At 42.4% G+C, this 25,801-nt stretch overlaps 1 protein-coding gene across 1 annotated transcript in view; it reads right to left on the bottom strand.

Moving 5' to 3' along the window:
• Positions 1–12,644: 12,644 nt before the first annotated feature.
• Positions 12,645–25,801, bottom strand: part of IMMP2L (inner mitochondrial membrane peptidase subunit 2) — a 1,177,970-nt gene continuing 1,164,813 nt past the window's right edge. Inside the window, exon 6 of the mRNA XM_040343819.1 lies at positions 12,645–12,975. Coding sequence (XP_040199753.1) covers positions 12,856–12,975 — 120 coding nt within the window. The 3' untranslated portion in view covers positions 12,645–12,855. The remainder of the gene's footprint in view (positions 12,976–25,801) is intronic.

The following is a 25,801-nucleotide window of genomic DNA, read 5'->3' as shown; positions in this document are numbered from 1 at the left end:
CGTTTTCGAAGTGCTATTCGGCTGCTAGAGGGGCACTTTTAATCCCTGCTAGCAGCCGAGAAAGGGTTAAACCGCCTACAAAGCGCCGCTGCAGTGGCGCTTTGCTGGCAGTTCGGTGGTGCTGCCCATTAATTTTAATGGGCAGGGGCACTTTGGGAGCTGTGTACTCACCGCTCCTACAGCACCAAAGATGCGGCTAGCAGGACTTTTTTTTTTTACGATCCTGCAGGCGCACCGCTCCAGTGTGAAAGCCCTGCATGTCTAATGCAGTGATGTGATAATTACCCTACCTTGTTTTACTAATTGTATTTACTGACCTTAAATGCTGTGTTTTTGTTTTGCCCTTTTCAAATACTGTTATGCACTGTGCACTTTGTGATGAGATCATCAGTGCGATCTACTTATAGCGAGGGATTATTGGAGAGAACATGGACAGACAGATAGAGGAAAGGTGATCCCTATTCACTGGGCACATACTAGAAGTTAATGCAGCTTCACCTCACTGAGACATGCTATGATTATTGTACAACCTATTAAAGGGGTTGTAAACCCTTGTTTTGTTTTGTTTTTAAATAACAAACATGTCATACTTACCTCCACTTTGCAGATAGTTTTGCACAGAGTGGCCCCGGTCCTCCTCGTCTGGGGTCCCCCAGCGGTGCTGGTGGCTCCTCCCATCAAGTGCCCACATTGGATAAGGCTCTCCTAAGGTGTATGCGGGCACGATCCCGAGTCCTGCTTCTATATGCATTCACACAGAATGCAGGACTCGGCCCTACCCCCTGGCACTCGCTTCATTGGATTTGATTGATAGCAGCGGGAGCCAATGGCTGTGCTGCTATAAATCTGTCCAATCAGGACATGAGATACCAGCTAGAGCTGGTGTACTAATTCCTGCCTGGAGAAAGATTGGGATCAGGTAAGTAAATTGGGGCCTCGCGGGGGCTGCAGCACCACAGAAGGTTTTTTACCTTAATGTATAGAATGCATTTGATGCTTCAATGGATGTTACATGTTATTATTTAAAATATTGACTTTTTAATACAGTACCATGTGGATTATTGTTTATGGGTAACTGATATATATTTTTTGCCCTTTGAGACAGCAATTGGGACCTAAATGAGTGAAGGCGCTGGCGCTTTTTAGAGTTTCATTCTGTTCTTGCAGATAAAGTGAAGGCTTTGTTCCTTAATACCACACAGGTGGCACCCCAACACAAAGTAGCCAGCAGAGGATGTAAAATAGAGCTACACTTGCTGTATATAATACAAGCATGTATAGTATATAGTAGTAGAACTTGTGTTTTTTTTTATATATGTCGATGCATGTTATCTCACACACGAGCCCCCTCACCTTATGATTAGCTGCACAGTTACAATTTTACACTTAATATAATCAATGGGAAATACTTATCTCTCTCTCTGCAGCAGACTGATGCAATTATTCTTCTAGATTTTACCTCTCAGTCCACTAAGTGTAGACCAAGGGTTGCTTTTAATGATATTTTTTACTAAAATAAATGGCTGCTGCTGATGTATAATTGTAATATGGTATGAATAAATTAATTGAGACTACTAAAGCTGCTGACGTTTGCACTTTGCACTTTAATCATCATATTCAGCAGCTATAGTAGTGAGCTGTTTTTTTTCCCTATTACCACAACATGGAAAGTAGGGATGAGCTTCGTGTTCGAGTCAAACTAATGTTTGACTCGAACATCGTATGTTGGATCGTTCGTCGAATTTGGAACGTTATGGGCTGTTGGCGCCAAATTCGAGTGGCGTGTCACGGCCCATAATTCACTGCGACATTTGCTGGCTGATGATTGGCCAAGCATGCACTATGACCCGCATGCTTTGGCCAATCACAGCGCGCAAAAAACGGAGAGCCATAATTGGCCAAAGCCAGGGTGGCTTTGGCCAATAATGGCTCAGGGGGTTTAGTACACGCCCCACACTATATAAGGCCGCCTCCATGGTGGCCTTGTGTAGTGTGTTGCGGTGACTAAGACAGAGAGAGAGAGTGTCATTTTTATTTAGTTAGATAGAACAGGCAGGCAGGCAGGCAGGCTAGTCAGTTACAGTTACAGTGTGTAGAAGATATATATGCATCCCAGGTGTTGTATATATATTTATACACTGTATTGAGTTTAGCTAGATCCACTCTTCCTAATATACTGACAGGCAGGTGATTGTGATAGCTGCAGTTTTTTCACTTGAGGTACTGTGTCCTCTGCACAGTGTGCACCTAAAGCATATTAATACCACAGGCAGTGACTGATCAGCAAGTATTTTCACTTGGTGTACTGTGTCCTCTGCACAGTGTGCACCTTAAGCTACGTGAATACAATTACTGTTGTTCTCCTATAAATACAACAGGCAGTGACTGATCAGCAAGTATTTTCATATAGTGCACTGTGTCCTCTGCACAGCGTGCACCTAAAGCTATGTGAATAAAATTGCTGTTGTTCTCATATTAATACCACAGACAGTGGCTGATTAGCAAGTATTCTCATTTAGTGTACTGCGTCCTCTGCACAGTGTGCACCTAAAGCCACGTGATGTTTTGGCTGGAGCTACACTTTAAAAAAGTACCAGTTCAAAATTACAAACAGATTCTACTTAACAACAAACTTACAGTCCCTGTCTTGTTTGCACCGCCTGTATACTTCTGTTCAAAGTATATAGGGCCAAAGGGGCTGGTAATGACCTGGGGGGAGGGGGGGAAACCCATGCTATTTTTATCAATGATTTTCATCCATATTGCAGTGACCAGACATTACATTAAAGCCGCAAGCAGTTTTAAATTACTTTTTACTTATAGTAATGTTATTTTGTGCAGGGACAGTTCTAAACATGTGCCACTTCACAGGCATACTATAGACACCCAGCAGGTACGATATTTAAAGTATTTTTTCAATTTTTTTTTCACTTTAAGCATCATTAAAATCACTGCTCCCGAAAAAACTTCAGTTTTTAAAACTTTTTTTTGCATTGATACATGTTCCCTGGGGCAAGACCCGGGTCCCCAAACCCGTTTTAGGACAATAACTTGCATTTTAACCCCTTTAAAATAAGCAGGGGACATGTATTAATGCAAAAAAGGTTTTAAAACGCTCGTTTTTTCGAGAGCAGTGATTTTAATAATGCTTAAAGTGAAGCAATAAAAGTGAAATATTCCTTTAAATTTCGTACCTAGGGGGTGTGTAAAGTATGCCTGTGAAGCAGTGCTTGTTTCCCATGCTTAGAACTGTCCCTGCACAAAGTGTAATTTCTGAAGAAAAAAAAGTCATTTAAAACCACTCGCGGCTATAATGAATTGTCGGCTCCTGGCAATACAGAGAAAAGGCATTGAAAATCATTGAGAATAAAAAATGTGTGGGGGCCCAAACAAATTCAATTACCAGGACCTTCAGGTCTGGTATGGATATTAAGGGGAACTCCAATATATGTTTTTTTTTTTTTGTCAGTGACTTTTCTTTGTATTGCCAGGAGCTGACAATTCATTATAGCTGCGAGTGATTTTAAATGACTTTTTTTCCTTGAGAAATTACACTTTGTGCAGGGACAGTTCTAAGTATGGGAAACAAGCGCTACTTCACAGGCATTCTATAAACCCCCCTAGGTACGAAATTTAAAGGAATATTTCACTTTTATTGTTGCACTTTAAGCATTATTAAAATCACTGCCCCCTAAAAAAAACGGCCATTAAAAAAAAAATAATTGCATTGATACATGTCCCCTAGGACCAGGGTCCCTAAACACTTTTTAGGACAATAACTTGCATATTAGCCTTTAAAATTAGCACTTTAGATTTCAAATGTTCGAGTCCCATAGACTTTAATGGGGTTCTAAAGTTCACACAAACTTTTGGTATGTTCGCAGGTTCTGGTGCTCATCCCTACTTGCAAAGAATGAATTCTGCATGAATTTTAATAGGTTAATAAACATAAAAGAATGGATATGATTTTTCCAGAACTGTATGAAATAAGGATTTTATAGTGTATGTATCCTTTGTTTTTAATTTTGAAATATACAGTATGTTTGGATGGAGTTTGAGTTAGAAAGTATTAAAATCATTTACAGACTTTTAGACTAGATTCACACTGTTGCAGGTCTGTGAGGACACAGCAGTCTATTCATTTGAATGGGCTGCTGTACTTGCAGGAAACACAAGGGAATTGGTCTCCAATCCTTTTAAAAAAACAGCAACACAGAGCTGCAACATGCAGTAGCACCATGTGTTTTAGGCACCTGAAAAAACGCTGCATTTTCCAATGAGTAGCAGTGCTATTAGGAATGAATTAGTGTTTTTCCTGTGAGTCAGGGAATGTGTGCAATTTACACGTGTTCCTGGGCCGGCTACACTGTGAACCTAGTCTTAATGCATGCTTATTTCCTTTGCTGGTGAGATGAATGTTTGTCCTGGTTACAGTTTGCCATCAGAGAGAATGTGATGGCAAATCCAAAATGTCAAAGGTGCCACTAAAATATAAATTGAGGGAAACTCTTTAAATGGGGACTGCTGTTGAGGTGAAAACTGTATAGGAGTGCCCTCACATTTGAGATATGCTAACTTGCTAATGTGTCTTCTTGACAGGAAGTGATAATAAATCTCCCCATTGAGGCACAGCAGAAAAACAAATCTGTCAGGGGTTGAAAAAAATCCTTACTCCACCCAAAACAACAAAACAAAACAAACTAAAAAACATTCAACTTTTAAATACACTTAAGAATAATGGGGCAGATCCACGTAGATTGGCGCATATATCCGCCTGGCATAGCGTATGTAATATACACTACGCCGCCGCAACTTATTTTTTTTTCGAATCCTCAAAGAATTTGCGCCGTAAGTGTATCTTTGGCGGCGTAAGGGCGTGGAATTCAAATGGATGTGATGGGGGCGTGTTTTATTCAAATACGTCATGACCCGACGTAAACAACATTTTTTTTTAAACGGCGCATGCGCTGTCCGTGGGGCTATCCCAGTGCGCATGCTCGAAAATAAACCGGAACAAGCCAATGCTTCCGACGGTGACGTCATTCTACGCAAATCCCTATTCGTACGACTTACGCAAACGACGTAAAAAATTAAAAATTCGACGCGGGAACGACGGCCATACTTAACATTAAGTACGCCTCATAATAGCAGGGGTAACTATACGCCGGAAAAAGCCGAATGCAAACGACGTGAAAAAATGCGCCGGCCGGACGTACGTTCATGGATCGCCGTAACTAGCTAATTTGCATACTCGACGTGGAATTCAAAGGAAACGCCACCTAGCAGCCGGCGGAAAAATGCATCTACGATCCGACGGCGTACTAAGACGTACGCCTGTCGGATCAATCCGAGATGCAGTCGTATCTTGTTTTGTAGATACAAAACAAGGATACAACGCGGGAAATTTAAAATTACGCGGCGTATCAATAGATACGCCGGCGTAATTCTTTTGTGGATCTGCCCCTATATTTTTAATTGGTGTGTCAATCTATTCCTATTTCTTGTTTTTTTTAAGCTACAGTGCCTTGAAAAAGTATTCATACCCCTTGACATTTTCAACAGTTTGTCATGTTACAAACCAAAAACCAAAATGTTTTGTATTGAGATTTTATGTGATAGAACAACCCAAAGTGTCACATAATTGTGAAGCTGAAGGAAAATGATAAATAGTTTTCAACATTAAAATATATATATATATCTGAAAAGTGTGGTGAGCATTTGTATCCAGCCCCCCTGAATTAATACTTTGTAGAGCCACCTTTCGCTGCAATTGAAGCTGCAAGTCTATTTGGGTATGTCTCTAAGAGCTTTGCACATCTACAGAGTGACATTTTGCCTATTCTAATTCTCAAAATAGCTCAAGCTCTGTCAGATTGGATGGAGAGCATCTGTGAACAGCAATTTTATTTTCAAAATTTCAAAAAGTCTTGCCACAGATTCTCAATTGGATTTAGGTCTGGACTTTGACTGGGCCATTCAAACACATCAATATGCTTTGATACAAATCATTCCATTGTAGCTCTAGCTGTATGTTTAGGGTTGTTGTCCTGCTGGAAGGTGAACCTCCACCCCAGTCTCAAGTCTTTTGCAGACTCTAACAAGTTTTCTTTTAAGATTGTCCTGTATTTGGCTTTATCCATCTTCCCATCAACTCTGACCAGCTTCCCTGTCCCTGCTGAAGAAAAGCATCCCCACAACATGATGCTGCCACCACCATGTTTCACATTGGGGATGGTGTGTTCAGGAAGATGTGCAGTATTAGTATTCTACACACATAACATTTTGCTTTTAGGTCAAAAAGTTAAATTTTGGTCTCATCTGACCAGAGAACCTTCTTCAACATGTTTGCTGTGTCCCCATCATGGCTTCTCTCAAACTGTAAACATGACTTATGGCTTTCTTTCAACAATGGCTTTCTTCTTGCCACTCTGCCATAAAGGACAGATTTGTGGAGTGCACAAACTAATAGTTGTCCTGTGGACAGATTCTCCTACCTGAGCTGTGGATCTCTGCAGCTCCTTCAGAGTTACCATGGGCCTCTTGGCTGCTTCTATGATTAATGCTCTCCTTGCCCGGCATGTTTCTTTAGGTGGACAGCCATGTCTTGTTTGGTTAGCAGTTGTGCCATACTCTTTCCATTTTGAATGATGAATTTAACAGTGCTTTGTGAAATGTTCAAAGCTTGGAATATTGTTGTATAACCTACCCTGTTTTAAACTTCTCCACAACTTTATCCCTGAACTGTCTGGTGTGCTCCCTGGCTTTCATGATGCTGTGTGTTCACTAAGGTTCTCTAACAAACCTCTGAGGGCTTACCAGAACAGTTGTATTTATACTGAGATCAAATTACACACAGGTGAACTCTATTTACTAATTAGGCGGCTTCTGAAGGCAATTGGTTCCACTAACATTTAGTTAGGGTTCTTTACTTATTTCCATCTAGGCTATTAATTTTCTCTATATCTTTGCTACTTTAGAACAGTTGGAAAATGGAAAGAGATTGGGTTCTGGGAGAAACAGGGTACACATGTTTTGCACTGCAGAATTCAGAACCACATTACGGATCAGCTGTATAGGGGAACAGTTGTCCTTCCACTTCACAACTATGTGCCACTTTCTGTTGGTCTATCACATAAAATCCCAATAAAACACATTTACATTTTTGGTTGGAACATTTCAAGGGGTATGAATACTTTTTTCAAGGCACTATATAACACAGGGCGAATTATAGACAACATTTTTGTTTTTGGCCCGGTTTTTAGAATATCAAAGCCTAAATCGATTACTAACCGTCTTCCTTCTTTTAATAAGATTTACTGTATTTTCAGAACTTTGTCCAGTTTTCAGACTGTAGTCCTGTTTTTTTTGGCTTTTATCCCATAATGTAACAAGTGTTTAGTGGTCAGTGTTTAGTGGTCAAAAGAAGCAGCTACTGTAGCACCAGAGATTAATATACCCAAGTCCCCTCAGTGTATGTAAAAAGATATGGGTGCAGTGCTAAATACATTTTAATATCTAAATATGTATACCATTAAAACATATTATATAGAACTAGATTCACAAGAAGAAATGCAAATGTGAAAAAATTATACTCAAATAAGAGACCAATCAATAGTACATATATTGCATCAATGTGTATAATAGGTCCACCAATTCCTGAACATATGTAGGTAGATTCACAAAGAGTTAGGCCGGCTTATCAGTAGATAAGCCGACCTAACTCAGAATCTACGCCGACTTATGTTTAAGTGTATTCTCAAACAGAGATACGCTTAAACATATCGAAGATAGGATGGCTTGCGCCGTCCTATCTTAGGTTGCAATATTGAGGCTGGCCGCTAGGTGGCGCTTCCATTGCGGTCGGCGTAGAATATGTAAATTAGTAGATACGCCGATTCACGAACGTACGCCCGGCCGCCGCAGTACATTTACGCCGTTTCCGTAAGGCAATATCAGGCCTAAAGTTATTCCATCTTGTAGATGGAAAAGTAATGTTAAAGTATGGCCGCCGTTCCCGCTTCAAAATTCAAAATTTTTACGTCGTTTGCGTAAGTCGTCCGTGAATAGGGATTTACGTCGTTTACGTCCACGTCGAAATCAATGGGCCTGTGCGGCGTACTTATCCGCAATGCACACTGGGAAATGTAGGCGCCCGGCGCATGCGCAGTTTAAAGAAAACGTCAAAAACGTAAGGTCAAGCCCCATTAACATAAAACACGCCCCTTAGACACATTTGAATTAGGCGCCCTTACGCCCGCCCGCTTTAGGCTACGCCGCCGTAACTTAGCAGGCAAGTACTTTGAGAATCAAGGGCCAGATCCACAAAAACCCGGCGCAACGTATTTTTTTCCATTTAAGTTACACCGCCGCAAAATCTCTACCTAAGTGCCTGATCCACAAAGCACTTACCTAGAAATTTTGAGCGGTGTAACTTAAAATCGTCCGGCGCAAGGCGTTCCTAATTTCATGGGGTCCCATTTAAATTAGGCGCGCTCCCGCGCCGGACGTACTGCGCATGCTCCCGACGTCATTTTCCCGAAGGGGTTTGCGCGGTTTTACGTTACGCCGAGTTTTGTGAATCGCACCGGGTAAAAAAAGTTGCGTCGGGAGAAAAAAAGATACGGCGGGAAAAAAAAAGATACGGCGGGAAAAAAAAAGTTTAAAAAAAAAAATGACAGCGTCGCGGGAAAGAAGGGTCTACTTTTACATGGTGTACTAACTTTACACCTTGTAAAAGCAGCCCTAATTTTGCGTTTGCAAACTAATACTTACGGAGAAAAAACGAAGCTGAAAAGCTTTGTGGATCTCCGTAAGTGCTAAATTGCATACCCGACGCGGCATTTCGATTCGAAATGCCCCCAGCGGCGGATGCGGTACTGCATCCTAAGATCCGGCAGTGTAAGTCCCTTACACATGTCGGATCTTCTGCCTAACTATGAGAAACTGATTCTGTGGATCAGTTCCATAGTTGGAAACAGGGAACAGGGATACGCCGGCGTATCCCTTTTGTGGATCTGGCCCCAAGTACTTGCCTAGCTAACTTACGGCGGCATAGCCTAAACACGCTAAGCTACGCTGCAAGTATACACCATTGTACCTGAATCTACCTAATGGTGCATAGATTCCTCCTTAAAGTTGAGGTTTCGCGGTCCCTCGTTCTTTTTTTTTTTAACATTGCATTGAATGTTGTTTCAGTTACCATGCTAGTACTCACGTGTTTGATGCTTTTAATCACCCCCGTCTGATTTCTTAGTAAACAATAAGTTTTAAAAAACAATGCAGTAATTTGCCATTTTGCTTGTGGGCATTGTGAAGCCCACAAGCACACACTTCCGGGAAGCGGTGAATGCCCTCGTCATGTTACCCGCTTGATGAGTCACGCGACGAGTGAAATCCCGCGAGATTAAAATGTATTTAGCGCTGCACCCATATATTTTTACATACACTGATGGGACTTGGGTATATTAACTTGTCTCCAGGGAAGCATGATACTGTGCTCCCAGGAGACATTGCGGACACCTCCCAGCAAACACTTGGGCGCTGGGGAAGAGAAAAGATACGCCCACTCCTGCGGGAGGGATACCCGAAGTCTCAATAAATACTCCTGTATCCTGTACTCCGGTATTTAAATCCACAAAAAAAATTAATAGCCATATGTATATGTATATACTACATAGATCTGGATGAGCTAATGTTTATATTTAGGGTGAACCTCCGCTTTAACTTCATTTAAGATGCATGAATTTCATTGTAAAAATCCAGTGTGCACAAACCACCATCAACACTCCACACACCAGAACACGTGGCTGCCAAAAAATATAACAAACAACAGAGCTCTTTGTAATCACCCAAACAACAGCTTTCTCGTGGAAGTGGTCCCTTTAAACTGATCCACTGACAAAGTGTATAAATATAAAGTGTGGCTGTGTGGCATAGATGCTCACCAAACAGAGCCGGGTCAAAGAGTGCTAATTGCAACAATTCCTATATTTATACACATCTCAATTAATCACTTCAGCCCCAGGAAGGTTTTACCCCCTTCCTGACCAGAGCACTTTTTACAATTTGGCACTGCGTCGATTTTGCACGGTCATGCAATGCTGTACTCAAACAAAATATGCATCCCTTTCCCCCCACAAATAGAGATCTCTTTTGGTGCTATTTGGTCACCTCTGCGGTTTTTTTTTTGTGCTATACACAAAAAACGAGCGTCAATTTTGAAAAAACAACAATATTTTTAACTTTTTGCTATAATAAATTTCCCCAAAAATGTTTAAAAAATAAATTTCTTCACCAGTTTAGGCCAATATATATTCTTCTATATATTTCTGTTTAAAAAAAAATGCAATAAGCGTGTATTGATTGGTTTTCTCAAAAGTTATAGCGTCTGCAAACTATGGCAAAGATGGCATTTTTATTATTATATTTTTTTTTACTAGTAATGGCAGTGATCAGCAATTTTTAGTGGTAATGTGACGGACAGACCTGACACTTTTGACACATTTTTAGGACCATTGACATTTATACAGCGATCAGTGCTAAAAAAATGCACTGATTACTGTGTAAATGGCGCTGGAAGGGAAGGGATTAACACTAGGGGGTGATCAAGGGGTTAAATGTGTGTTCTAACTGTATGGGGAGAGGACTGGGTTGGAGAGGAGACATATTGCTGTTCCTACTTACTAGGAACAAACAACATGTCTCCTCTCCTCTGACAGCACGGGGATGTGTGTTTATACACACAAATCCCTGTGCTGTTGCTTGTGCAGGCGATCGCACATGGCCACCGGCGATTGTGAACGCCAACCACATGCATTGGGTCCCCCGTGACTCTTAAAGGAACAATGTACCCGTATGGGGTTTTGTGCAGGGGAGCCATTCTGCCCCCGTAAATACATGTGAGTGGATCGGGAACCGCCTAAATTTAATTTAATAGAGTTGTTAAACGGCAGCCATTTTTATGTGGGCAAATACACTTTATATTTATTCACCCTGAACCGTGAAGATCCGTTCAGGTTGAATACAAAGAGCGATGTTGCTGCTTATAATTTTTGGCAGCCACATGTTCTGCAGAGAATGCAGAGTGTTGGTGGTGGTTTTGGCACAGTGGATTTTCACAGTGCAATTCACGCATCTTGAATGAAGTTAAGGTGGAATTTATGCACCATATGTTCAGGAATTGGAGCACTTATTATACACATTGATATTTGGACTAATTGGTCTCTTATTTGTGTATAATTTTTTCACATTTATGTTTCTTCTTGCGAATTTAGTTCTATATAATATTTTCTTTTTCATTGAAGTAATTTCACTGAATGGTATATATTTTTAAATGTTAAAATGTATTTAGCGCTGCAACTATATATTTTTACATCAATCAAATCTGTTGTATACACTATCAGTTACTCAGATTTACCCCTGTGCAGAATGTGAATACCTAGTACCAGAAGAGAATGTTGATCCATATTGTTTATTGGCCACCTTTAGACGGTTCATCCAGGACTACTATCCCATTCCTCAGCATGGAACACCTGGGCTACCTAATTTTGGGCTTGTTTATAGGCAATGTAATATACCTCTTGATGCGGTTTCGCTGCAACTATGATCCAATCATTAAGGTCACATTGACTCACCGATCTATTTATCTATTCCCCTTTCTTTTCTTTTTTAGCTAAATTGCTTGCACCCCACTCCTGATGACTGGCTTTAAACGCCAAGAAACGTGTCGAGTCTATACTCAGGGATGCCAAGATAAGCTTGTCCAATGATGTACCCTCATCCAACTGGTCTTTTTTACAAATTTCTTCTGGACAATTATATTCATTGTATTTGTTACTGTTATGTCAATGTATTATGATTGCTTGTATTAGTCATGTCCTGGATTCTGAATATAAATTATGCCAATGTGATTATCACTACATGTATTATGCCTTTGGCAGCATGATCTCTGTATTATATATTATGATACATATTACATTATGAAATTTTATATTTGACTCCTTGACTTTCTTTTCTCGGATTATTTAGCAATTTTAATTGACCACAGAGACTCCCTTGATGGGACTGTGTCAGTCAATCCACTGTGGATATTCCAAACCATTTCATACGCCCGTTCATGCCTCATCTAAAGTCCCATGGTCCCTTTCTTCCACCTTTAAATTAGTTTTCAAACATATCATTGCCATAATCGAAACATTAGTTTGCATGTTTAGAGCCGGTTCACACTTAGGCGGCACGACTTTGGGGGCGACTCCGCAAGGCGTCCTGAAGATGACTTCAGAGGCGACCTGAAAAATGACCTCTGTATAGAAGTCAATGCAGGTTGCCCCGAGCCGCCCCCGAAGTCGTACAAGAACCTTTTTCGAAATTGGAGCGACTTCCGTCGCTCCTATTAGAACGGTTCTATTGCATAGAATGGGACACGACTCGTCAGGCGGCTGAGTCGCCTGACGAGTCGCCCCAGTGTGAACCGGCTCTAAATCAACCTGGATGTACAGTGTTGGAAGAACTGTAGGCATGGTTTAGGATGTGTGTGTGTGTATATATCAACATTAATGTTATTTCATGCATATGAAAAAGACACTTTTTGCATTGATACTGCATTTGTAAACTGTTCAAATTAATAGTCACATGAGGAAAATTCATATGATTAGGATTTTCTACATTTAATATAGGATACTAAAGTGAAAAAATCAGTATGAAAAATAACAAAAATAATTCCAAATTAACAAAATTTGTTGTTTTTGAACTCTGATATGCTACAACATTGACAATGTTAAATGAAACAATTACATAATTTGCACTCAGTAAAGAGTATTAAATATATAAATTGCACTCAGGATCATTTAGCAGAATTCAATCATTGTCAGCGTGGATTGGTTTGCGTTCTTCAGGTAGAAATGGATTCAATCTTTGCCATCGTTTGGGTGGCCACAAGATATGGGTGGCTTGTGCATGCAGAAGGCCAAGTGAAACCTGTAAAAGACAAGTGTATTAGTTCAAAATATTTGACCACGTTGAGATAGCTTTCTACATCTACAAATACTGGAGGACTGCTTTAAGTTCCAAGACTTCAGCAGAGCTCAGTTATCACAACTCCGCAATCAAAGGTTCTACATCTACTGCAATATACAGTATGATGTATTTAGAACTTTACTGTCTATAAAAGACATGTTCATTGGAAGTATTTGAGAGTTGATTCTGGCAGTGTACATCTGCTGAACAATGGTTGTAACTGACTCTTTACTCCTTGTTTAATTAGGGACTGGTTTACTTTGTATCAAGCCTGGACCATCTTCTTGTCATGAGGAAATGCTGGTGCATTTAGCTGCCACACCTCACACTAATTTCAACTTTAATTTCCTAATTTTCAATTCTTAAGTTTACGTTTATAACTTTGGGTCATTTACCCCAACTAGCTGTTGCATCACTTCTGGATTAAGGGCCAGATCCACAAAAACCCGGTGCAACGTAACTTTTTAAATTTAAGTTACACGGCCGGAAAATTTCTACCTAAGTGCCCGATCCACAAAGCACTTACCTAGAAATGTTCGGCTGTGTAACTTAAATCCGGCCGGCGCATGGCGTTCCTATTCAAATGGGGCGAGTCCCATTTAAATTAGGCGTGCTCCGGCACCGGCCGTACTGCGCATGCTCACGACGTCATTTTCCCGACGTGCTTAGCGCGGTTTTACGTTGCGCCGGGTTTTGAGAATCGCGACGGGCGTAAAAAAAAATACGAGTTGCAGCGGGAAAAAAAAATTTGAAAAAAAAAGACGGCGACGCGGGATAGAAGGGTCTACTTTTACAAGGCCTAAACAGTTTAGGCCTTGTAAAAGCAGCCCTAATTTTACGATTGCAAACTAATACTTACGGAGAAAAAACAAAGCTGAAAAGCTTTGTGGATCTCCGTAAGTGCTAATTTGCATACCCGAAGCGGCATTTCGACTCGAAATGCCCCCAGCGGCGGATGCGGTACTGCATCCTAAGATCCGACAGTGTAAGTCCCTTACACATGTCGGATCTTCTCCCTATCTTTTGGAAACTGATTCTGTGGATCAGTTCCAAAGATAGAAACAGGGATACGACGGCGTATCAGTAGATACGCCGTCGTATCCCTTTTGTGGATCTGGCCCTAAGTTTCCAGGATCACTGGATCACTTTCATTTTGCTTTAGCAGGGATCCCTGTGTGATGCCACTAAGGTTCACTGCACAGCACCTGTAACTAAAACAGTAGTATTTTTTGGTTAAAGACACAGGATTGTTGTTGGAATAATGGGATTATATGCTTGATGTATTAAATACATTGTAACACAATATATTGGCATGAGGCCTCAAGACCATCCCGGATCAACGCTGATCTCAACAGTCTAATTTTGCAGCCTTGTCTGGGCTCTACTAAACTTCCACTGGAACTTTCATGTCAGGAGAGATCAGTGCTCCTCAACACTCACTCCTTTAAAAAAAAAAAAAAAAAAAACTACTAATATTGGACTTTATTGCTGGGAAAAAGTTGCACTTTCTCTGCTTAACTTTTATTTTTAGGCCTCGGTTTCAAGAGAATTGTTATATTTGGGGACTTCAAAATTCACACAAAAGTCACAAATCAGCTGTTAGATTTTTCCCCAAACCATAGTGAATGTGGTGAAATTTCACTTTTCAAAAGTTACCCAATCATGTGCAAAAAAAAAACAGCATTTTTTGATTAGGTGATTAGAGTCAGCTGAGCTTCACCTCTACTGTCATGTACCTGGGTGTGTTTGAACCGGGATCTTCCTGTTCCCAAAGCTGCAGCGTTACCTGTTGTACTACAGTGGAGATCTGGACTTTTGGGCATGTCCTCGCAGTATTAAGCACTACCTTGGACTCACTAGCCCCACTTGCTGCCAACTGTGGACAATTTTCAATCAATGCAGCCCATAAATAGAAAGTGATGCTATCTCTCAGCGCTTGTTTGCGTGGATTAGCTCCGTGGGTGTTCCGACTGCTTGTGATCTTGATTATCGTGTTGAACTTCTGCCTGAATCCCTGACTACTCTCTAGCCTGCTGATTTTGTACTTCACCTCCAGCTCGTGTATGACTTTTGCCTGCCTGACCATTCTCTGGATTTCGATCGTGTACCATTTTGCCTGACCTGTTACCAACCTAATCTGCCTGACTCAGCACACAAGTTCCACTTCAGACACTACCTATCACAGGTACCTTGATAGGTGTATTCTAGTTTAGCTAAAGCCGGGTACACACGGGCCAATGACGGGAGACAACCTATCCTAGTTTAAAAAAAAACATCCCACATTCAGCCGGTGTGTATGTCGGCCTTTTCGACGTGCATACTGGAAAACCAGCATCTGACCGACTTCCAATCAGTGCTCTCAGCCAAGGGGCTGTCCCCCTGTCACAACGCAACAGCTCAGCGGGGTATATTGCTGAACTAACTGACCGGAGCTGAGAGCGGGTTGCATGAAAAAAAAACTGTAGTGTGTACCCGTCTGAAGGATTTTCTGGCTAGGATGCCTTGAGCTATCTCATTTTTTTTTCACCCCCCACTGGTAACAAAGGACATGACTGTCAGACAGGCTACTGTACACACTGGCCAAATGTCTGCGGGTTTCTGTTAAACCGACCAATACTGGATAATTTTCGGCTGGTGTCTTCCAGCATTTACACTCTTATACCGTAAAACCACTTTTGGAGATTCAGAAATGTATTGGAATTTATTTATGTGCTATCTTACTGGTTAACATCACTTTATCATGCTTGGTGGATTCTAGTCTGAAATGGTACAGGTAAGTATGGTATTCCTTTAGGGTTCTATCCCTGACTTTTTATAACCACTTAAGCCCCGGACCTTTAGGCAGCTAAATGCCCAGGCCAGGTTTTGCGATTCGGCACTGCGTCGCTTTAACAGACAATTGCGCGGTTGTGCGACGTGGCTCCCAAACAAAATTGACGTCCTTTTTTCCCCACAAATAGAGCTTTCTTTTGGTGGTATTTGATCACCTTTGCGGTTTTTATTTTTGGGCTATAAACAAAAATAGAGCAACAAAACATATATAACATTTTTTTTTTCCTCAGTTTTGGCCGATACGTATTCTTCTACCTATTTTTGGTAAAAAAAATCGCAATAAGCGTTTATCGATTGGTTTGCGCAAAATTTATAGCGTTTACAAAATAGGGGATATTTTTATTGCATTTTTATTAATTATTTTTTTTTACTACTAATGGCGGCGATCAGCGATTTGTTTCGTGACTGCGACATTATGGCGGACACTTCGGACAATTTTGACACATTTTTGGGACCATTGTCATTTTCACAGCAAAAAATGCATTTAAATTGCATTCTTTATTGTGAAAATGACAGTTGCAGTTTGGGAGTTAACCACAGGTGGCGCTGTAGGAGTTAGTGTTCACCTAGTGTGTGTTTACAACAGTAGGGGGGTGTGGCTGTAGGTCTGATGTCATCGATTGTGTCATCCCCTTTATAGGGGAGACACAATCGATGCGCCGCCACAGTGAAGCACGGGGAATCCGTGTTTACATACGACTCTCCCCGTTCTTCAGCTCCGGGGAGCGATCACGACGGAGCGGCTATAAACGAATAGCCGCGCCGTCGTCCTGGATCGCTCCCCGAGGGAATCCGCCCGCCGCACGCAGACCCACGCAAAGGCAAGGACGTATATATACGCCCATCTGCCTGTCCGTGCCATTTTGCGGACGTAAATAGTCGTGCGGCGGGCGTTAAGTGGATAATGTACACGTTTCCAGTTGGTCAGCTGTTAAGATCATATGATAATCAGAAACACATCCATGCTAAACCATAATCTAATGTGGCTGTTTCTCTCCTTTCCACCTGTATCTGTGACAATAAAAACATGGATGATTCAGAATTCTCTTCCACTTAACTGTCACAAGACTCAAATCAATCCTTTAACTCTATCTGTTAATAGCAATGCACTTGGGTTTAACCTCAAATAAAGAATCTGGGGTTGAGTATTGATGTTAGCTAGCTTAATGGCTCATTCAGACATGCGGTAGCCCTTGCTGCAAGGAACTGCATTTAGAAAGGTGGTTGAAAAGTAGCTGGGAGGCAATATCCTGCCTCCTCACTGCCTGTTTTAATACTCAAAAGGCCACATCATATCAATGTATGCATCACACACAGTTGCAGGGGGTTGTGGCAGGCCCTGTTAACCTGAATGTGTTGCATTTAGTGGCAATACTATTCTATTGTTTATCTCTTAAACCCAGCTACACTCTATGGTGGACAGACCCTCTTCCTATTATCCAGCACTGCCAGCTGTCAAAATATTCAAACAGCAGAGGCATCTGATTTTTCAACCGGGTCCTTCAATTTTTTTAAGAGAAGTTGGGTGGGAGTCGACCAACAACTAAGTTCATTTTGGAAGCTTCCTCAGGAACAATCCGAAATTCTTAGTGTATGGCCAGATTTATACAAACCTTCATCTATTACTCTTGTTCCTTTCCTTGAGTTTTGCTTTTTTGTATAAAACACTTTGAGAAAGTACATTTAAAAACACTATATAAAAGAAAGTATATTATTAGTTATATCACTTAAAAATTTGGTCAAGTCTGAAGCTAATTTTATATTTTTTACAATAATGGTTTTATAATGATGGAGACAAAAAGTGAAGCCTGAATGAAGAACAAGGGCCCAATTCTCAATTGCATGGCTGCAGACATCCACTTATGAAGATTCAAATCTTTGCAGATTACCGTTTCCAGGTTTTAATTAGGTTCATTAACTATTTAAAGCAGCACAAAAATAGGATTTTATGCTCACCGTAAAATCTTTTTCTCTGAGTTCATGGACGGACACTGCCTTAATCTTGACAACGAGGGAAATAGCCTTCCTTTAGGAGTGACTAAGCAGAAAGTGTTAACTTCAAAGCTAAACCGCCCTGCCCAGGGTGCGGTCCTACTGACTATATTCCTTCAGCCTGCACCAAGCAGTTCAGTTCGTAGTAAGCAGTACAAACCTAAAAAAAGAGGGGTGGTTGCTGTGTCCGTCCATGAACTCAGAGAAAAAGATTTTACGGTGAGCATAAAATCCTATTTTCTCTTACGTTCATGGACGGACACAGCCTTAATCTTGACAACGTGGGACGTCCCAAAGCAGTGTCAAAATGAGGGGTGGGAACAGCATAAAATTAAACTTCACCCCAAAACAGAGCTCCTCAACTGAGGAGTTGTAACTCTAAACAGCCGCCTGCAAAACTTTGCGACCGAAGAAGCATCCGAAGATGCACTCACATCAAGTTGTAAAGTTTAGTGAAAGTGTGACCGGCGACCAGGTCTCCTTCTTACCCACCTGGGAAACAGACGCTTGATGTCAGAAAGCCCAAGAGGCACCATTGCCCTGGTCGAATGCATCGTGATAGGGAGGCGCCCGACCCTTTATTGTGTAAGCCTGATCAGGATCTGTCGAATCCACCTCGAAATGGCGGCCGATGAGACCGCTGGGCCCTTCTTGGGACCAACCACCGAAACAAACAGTGAGTCTGAACTCCGGAACCGAGCAGTAACAGACAAGTATATTCTCTGAGCTCGGACAACATCAAAGAAATGCCACGTTGTCTTAGGATTCGACGGATGAGGACACAAGGATGGCAGTACAATGTCTTCCTTGAGATGGAAGGTCGAAATGACCTTAGGAAGAAAAGAAGGCTGCCGCCGCAGCATTACCTTATCCTTGTGGAAGATCAGATAGGGAGCCTTTCATGACAAGGCTGCCAGCTCAGAACCTTAACTGACCTAACAGCCACCAAAAGGACCACTTTCTGTCAACAAGGGAACTTCCCTAATGTTCTTAAACAGTGGTTTCTGAGGAACCTAGAGGTCATGCCGTTAAAGCCATTGACTGTAAAGCAGGATGACCTAATGGACCTTGTGACAGCAGGTCCTCTCGTAATGGTAGACGCCAAGGTGCGTCTGCTATTCAAATCCCCATGGAGGTAGTGGAGGACGGACCGGAGGGGCCACATGCCGAACCCCCTGTACAAATGTTCGTCCTAGAGAGTGAGTCACCAGGGGACGCTAAAAGAAAACAGCCAGGGCAGATATCTGCCCCTTAATCATTCTTAAAGCAAGCTTTTTGGTCCACCCCGCGCTGTAAGAACAGCAGGACTCTATACACTATATAACACTATATAAGTCCGTGGATTCCACTTAATTTCCTCACAAAAGGTTAAGTAAGCTCTCCAAGTGTGATAATAAATCCTCCTAGAGCATAACTTCCTAGCCTTTCTCATGGTAGGAATCACAGAATCCGATAGGCCCCAGTCTCTTAGTACCTGGCTTTAAATAGCCATGTCGTTAAAGCCAGCAAATGTAAAGCAGGATGCAGTTTGGGACCTTGTGACAGCAGGTCCTCTCTCAGCGGTAGACGCCAAGGGACGTCTGCTACTAGCCACACTAGATCGGCGTACCAAGGACACCGAGGCCGATCCGGAGCAATTAGGATCATAGGAATCCCCTCTGCGAAGCAGAAGAGGCAGGAGCTTTAAAGGAAATGCATCTGTCGCATCCGCCCATGGGTCTCTTGACCTGGCCACAAACCTCAATACCTTCCGATTGAGTCGAGACACCAGGAGATCTACGTCTGACGTGCCCCATCTTGGGCAAAGGAGCTGAAACACCTCCGGGGGGCAGAGACCATTTTACTTGGTCCAGCATCTCCTTTCTTCCCACCTTACGATGTGAGCGACTTCTGACGCTGCAGCCGAGCTTCTTGTTCCTCCTTGATGGTTGACATATGCCACTGCCATGGCGTTGTCCGACTGGACGCCCCTGTAGCCTCTGAGACCATGTGGAGAGGCACAGCCTGATCGCCGAAATTCCAGGACATTGATCGGCAAATGGGAATCCTCTGGAGACCAGTGACCCTAGGTCGACTGAACCCCCCCAGACTCTCCCCCAACCGGTAGGGCTGACGTCCGTCGTGATGACTGTCCAGTGATAAGGAAGGAACGACTTCCCGGAAAGAAGTGCCGGGGAGGTCAGCCACCAAACTAGGGAGGCCCTGAACAGGTGGCTCACCTGGATTTGATAATCCAGGGGTGATGGGTACTTGTCCCATCTGGACAGAATTTGATTCTGTAGCACTCGTGTGAGATTGTGCATATGGTACCGCCTTGAAGGAGGCCACCATGAGGCCCAGGACTCGCATGCAAAAGCGGAGTGACGACCATTTCTGGGATGTCAACTACCGCACCGCAGCCCCGAAGGGTCTGCAACTTTTCCACAGGGAATAAAACCTTTGCCTCTGAGGAGTCCAGAATCAATCCCAGATATACTAGGCGTTGAGTCGGTACCATTACTGACTTCTGAATGTTCAGTAGCCACCCAAAGTGTCTGACAGGTTATAGACATGCTCACCTCTAATTCTGAGGCTGAAGCAGCCCTCTGAAGCAGGTCGTCCAAGTAGCCCACGATAGCGATGCCACGTTGTCTTAGTAGGGTGAGAATTGGGGCAAGCACCTTGGTGCCGATGCCCGACCAAAGGGGAGAGCCACAATTGATAGTGGTCTTCCCCCACCGCAAAGCGCAGATATCTCTGATGCTTTGTGCATATGGGGACATGTAAATAGGCATCCCTGATGTCCAAGGATGCCAGAAAGTCCCCCTGCAGTGACGACAGAGCGAACCTATTCCATCCAGAATCTTTGTACCTTCACGAAGCAATTGAGGGCTCAGAATTGGGTGAACGCCCTCCTTCTTTGGTACTATGAACAGATTGGAGTAAAACCCTTGAAACTGTTTTAGTAGGTCTTAAACTGCCCCAAATAGGGCTTCCCGATGAGTAGGTTGTAGCTGGAGGTTAGAGGGAAAAGATCTGTTTGGTGGGCAAGATAGAATTCCATCTTGTACCCTGAAGACACTACTTCGCAAAACCACCGGTTGGGGACCTAAGATGTCCACCGGGTCGCAAATTCGCGAAGACGTCCTCCCACCCGCGAGATGGGTGGGGGCAAACCTTCATGCGGACGTAGCTTGTCTGCAGGTTTGTTGGGTTTGCGAAACCAGGGACGTCTCTGTTCCTGAGCAAGCGCTTTATCGGCCTGTGGTCTTTTACCCACCGTACTGGGCGGACGAAAAAAAAACGCTTGTGTGCGGTAAAGAAGGGCCCTTGGCTCCTTCCCCTCTTTGGACTGTGGGAGCAGTGTGCTCTTACCTCCTGTAGCATCTTTAATTATGTCATCCAGGGAAGTTCCAAAAAGTCTGTCGCCCTTAAAGGGCAAGTTCATCAGGGCTTTCTTGGAAGATAGGTCGGCGGACCAAATCTTTAACCGAAGTAGACGGCGTAACACCACTGAAGGTGAAAGATAGAGGGCGCTAAACCACACACATACTAATGTGATTACCAGTTACCACAGAGGTGTGCATCATAACAAATAAATAAAAATAAATTCATTAAATTTGCAAATAGCTAAGTAACATAGGTGAGCAAATTCACTGTGCTAAGGAGAAAAAATATATAAATATATATGTAATAGTCCCAAAAAAATGTGCATAAATTTGCAGGTTCCTCTGCAACATGAATAAACACAAACACTAGAGTTCACTGTATTAAGGAAATAAAAATAGTCCCAATATTGTGCATAGAAAACAAACAAATCTTCTTAAATTGCTGTGATCTTCCTAAATGGAAAGAAGTAAAGAATGCCACCACCACACTTGTATCTTCTTTTACACCCAAGGTGTGTTGTAAATTAAATGCTCTTACCAGAGCTTTTTGACTACTTTAATTAAAAAGATAGTTGCACAAGCATGAGCAGGATTGTGCCTGCACACATGAAGACATGGAAGAATTAAATCTCAGCTCCAGGCGTTCCAAATGGGGTGAATATGCAAGAAAGAACCAGGAAAAGCCAATAGCGTAATAACGTTTAATAAAATATGACAATAAAAAACAGGGAAAACCAAATGGCCTCTTACTTTAAAAGGTGCCTACCCGGCACTGAGGCTGCAGACTTGTTACCGCCAATCTGTGGTTCAAAAACGGCTCAGGGAGTAGGATGCCACCGCCGTAGCTCCACCACGAGATCCTTGCTGACAGCTACACAGAGCGGGAGGACGTCACGTGACCAGGACCGCCACCACTGCCTGAGTTGAAGCTCTGGCCAGCAAAGGAATAGTGTCCAAGGCTGATTCACAAATGACTTTTAGGCCTTGTACTAGTTGGTCAGCTAGGGCTACCTCGTTCAAGGAAGCCTGACGTGCTTGTAACCCATTGAGCAGCATCTTCGCCTCAGCTTTCTCATCCGCAGGGTCTTTGAAGGCAGGAGCCCCCTCCACTGGTATGGTGGTTAGCTTGTTTAATCTGGACACAGGAGGGTCCACTATCGGGGGCGAGGTCCATCATTTCAAGAAACTCTCTTCAAGAGGGTAATGCACCGCTAGATCTTTAGGGACTGAAAAAACCTTCTGTGGTTTATCCCACTCCTTGTATAAAGTTTGTTGAAATAAGACACACAAGGAGAGACTTTAGCAGTGCGGGTTGCCTTACGGAACCCAAAAGGGACCGGCGCGTCTGCTGCTTCTGCAGACCCCTCTATTTTTTGAGTATCTCGCACTGTGGTGATAGGTCACTTACTAGAGCCCCATCGCATGCTGACCTGGGTCCGAGGTCATCCTCACTGTCTGGGCGATCTTGGTCCGCATCCTCAGATACCTCAGAGCCAGGGTCATGAGCGCTAGCTGGACTCGGCTCCGCTTCTGAGTTGTCCCCAGAAGATGGCGGGGGGAGGGGGAGCTTTTGTAGCCCCCATTCTCCCACGAGATGCTTCCACCTTGGCCACGAAGGCATCTAGGATTGCCAACATAGCGTCCTCCGATACATCGGGTGCAGGGGCATCAATTGCCAGCTCAGGTGTCTCGGGAGAAAAAGTGTCTGCTTCTGACGCCATGCTGTCCACACACCTGACACAGGGACTCCCCTCCTGGCTGCAGCAGAGACAAGGGTTTCCCCCCCAGAGGACTCACCACCCAGGAACCGTGTAGATGGTTTAGCTAGCAGAGCTGCTTCCTGCAGATTGTGTCTGTCGATCTGTGTTCTCCAAAAGCTGGGATTGAAGGCTGTTTGTGGGGCTGCTATTTTTGTCAATCTTTCAGACTGATCAGTCAGCAGCGTGTATCTGTTCATCTGCCGTTTTAAGATGGTCTGATCCATGGTAAAATGGCTGCCGATCTGACACTAGAAGCCAACAGGGCAGAAAACCACAGTGCAGCAGAGTAATGCAGCAGTCAGTACACATCAGCAGAAATCACCAGGAGAATGGCCACCGAGCGTCGCTAGAGGCCAATACAGATGCGGCTACAAGGACATGGTCGCCAGTGCAAGTAAATAAATACAGCATGGACACACCAAACATGGCCGCCGACAGCATGGATTAGGACACATAGGTAGCAGAATCTCTTATGCAGCTTTATACCTTGTGCAAGTAAGGAAATACAGCATGTACACACCAAACACGGCCGCCGATAGCATGGAGCAGGACACACAGGTAAGCAGAATCTCTTATGCAGCTTTATACACTGATTTAGGTGACTTATGGTTCCCCAATTGAAGCTCCCCAGAGGGACCCCTGCCCAGCAGCTAGCTCAGAGAGTCTAAAGAGGAGGGGAGAAGGGGAATATAGAGCCCTTTACTCGTCTTCTTGCTAAAGCAAGGTAGTAACTACTTACCCTTCCTGTGGGTTTATGCTGGAATCATCGTGGACAGCGCATCTACCATATGGTAACGGAGGTGGCTGTCGGCCAGGCTACTGCGATTCGGCCCTGTAGACCGGTCCTATGCAAGCCCTGGAGCGCATAGCTCACCGGCCACCCGTAGAACGACGGGCATGTCATGGATGACCCAGTGCGTAGCTATGGTCGGCACACGCTCGATGGCAGGATCTGGGATCCAGCCTGTCACCCAGTCGGCAGTTGATCGAAGATCGGTGGAAAAACTTAAATAAATAAAAAATCCAAAAAATACATTTGAACTAAAAGCCTCCAAGCCTATGGGCCTAAAGGGAGCCATGTCTTCTCCTTAACTAGACAGAAAAAAACTGAACTGCTTGGTGCAGGCTGAGGGGATATAGTCAGTAGGACCGCACCCTGGGCGGGGCGGTTCAGCTTTGAAGTTGTTAACACTTTCTGCCTAGTCACTCCTGAAGGAAGGCTATTTCCCACGTTGTCAAGATTAAGGCTGTGTCTGTCCATGAACGAAAGAGAAAAAGGCTTTATTTTATGAGACCTGTTTGTATGATTGCTTCCTAAATAACACTGAAACAATAGTTATTACAAGGAGTGCTCATTATAACAAATATACTTGGGTTATACTTTTGCTGTGTCAGCATTCCATCCAGCACTCCAGCAAAGCTTTACCACATTACATAAAGGGTAAAATGTGTGCATATTGTATGTGATCCATTCAAATGAACAATGCTTGTCTTAACACTTCTTTGAAAGTGCAACTTGGAAAAAAGCTCAAGAAAAGCCCCGCTGTTAATACAGACCTAAATTACCGAGATAAAGATACTTTCACATCTACATTTTTCAAGAATATGCATTTTATATAAAAAAAATCTAATTAATGGCAAATGGTTCCAGTTTTCTTTTCTAATTTTTGTTTTCCAAGTCTAATTTTTTTTTTTAATAATGGTCTTCATCATATTTGTAACAAAGTGGAAATTTTGCCTATAATGACGATTTATATTAAAGCTGTCCTCTAATAAAAAGTAAAAGGAAACTGAATAGTCAACAGAATTTTGTTTTAGCTTAGACAAAATATTGTAAACATGCATGAGTCTCATTTAAAATAAAACGGAGCTAAACTTGTTACAAAGATACATGCAACAGAGACCCAAACAAAAAAAAGTGAATATTTATAGAAATACTAGTCACCCATCATTCTCCCACCAAGAAACAATGATAGGTAGAGATAGCTTTTTTCTGATAATGTTTAGAGATTTCTCATTGTTACATTGAACACATTCTTAAAATGAGCCAAAGAGATTGCATAAGTACCCATTTTGTTCAGTTATTTTATGGTTGTCTTTCACCTTTTAATTGAAAACAATTATTAGAAACTATACAAATTTGAACTTTAGCTAGGAATAGTTTCAAATGACCTGGGGCATCGCCAATTCAGCTTCACCTCTTTGACACCAACATATATTTTGTCATATAAATTATGGGTAAGACTGATAGAGCAAGAAAAGTAATATCTTCCTATAATACATATATCCACAGCTGAAATTAATACATGAATTAAGCTGACTTAATTTAAAAGTATTTTAAGCGTGTTTACATTTTTTTTCAATAAATGGCATATAAGAGAAAGACACCTTAGCCAGTTTAAATCTTTGTAGGATTAAAGGGGAATCTGAGGGATAGAAAACATTTTGATTATTAATACATCTACTAGTAGTTTCTCTTCCTTACTAGAATGTACAGTTTTGTTCCAATTATATAAATTGTTGAAGGTAAAGAAAAAAATATCACTTAATGCCCCTTTACCTCTCCATGAGTATTTGCTCATTTATATGAAAGATACAGCATGTAAGATGTTTTATGCTGGTTTCCTTATTCAATGAAGTATAAGGACAATATAGATTCTATGGAGTAAGTGCTTGGAGAATAAATATAACAAGCGAGGCAGAACAAAAGGAATGAAAAAGCTCTTTAGAAATATTGTTAATTAGTATGGCACTCTTAAAGAAGTATGTATGAAATGCATGCAGCACACAATTGCCTTTCACATGGTCCCACTAAGAATAGTTACAGTATAAGGA

The sequence above is a fragment of the Rana temporaria genome, chromosome 3 (assembly GCF_905171775.1).
Source record: "Rana temporaria chromosome 3, aRanTem1.1, whole genome shotgun sequence".
Lineage (NCBI taxonomy): Eukaryota > Metazoa > Chordata > Amphibia > Anura > Ranidae > Rana > Rana temporaria.
Note: the sequence above shows the minus strand (reverse complement) of the source record. Positions and strands in the feature narration are given on the sequence as shown.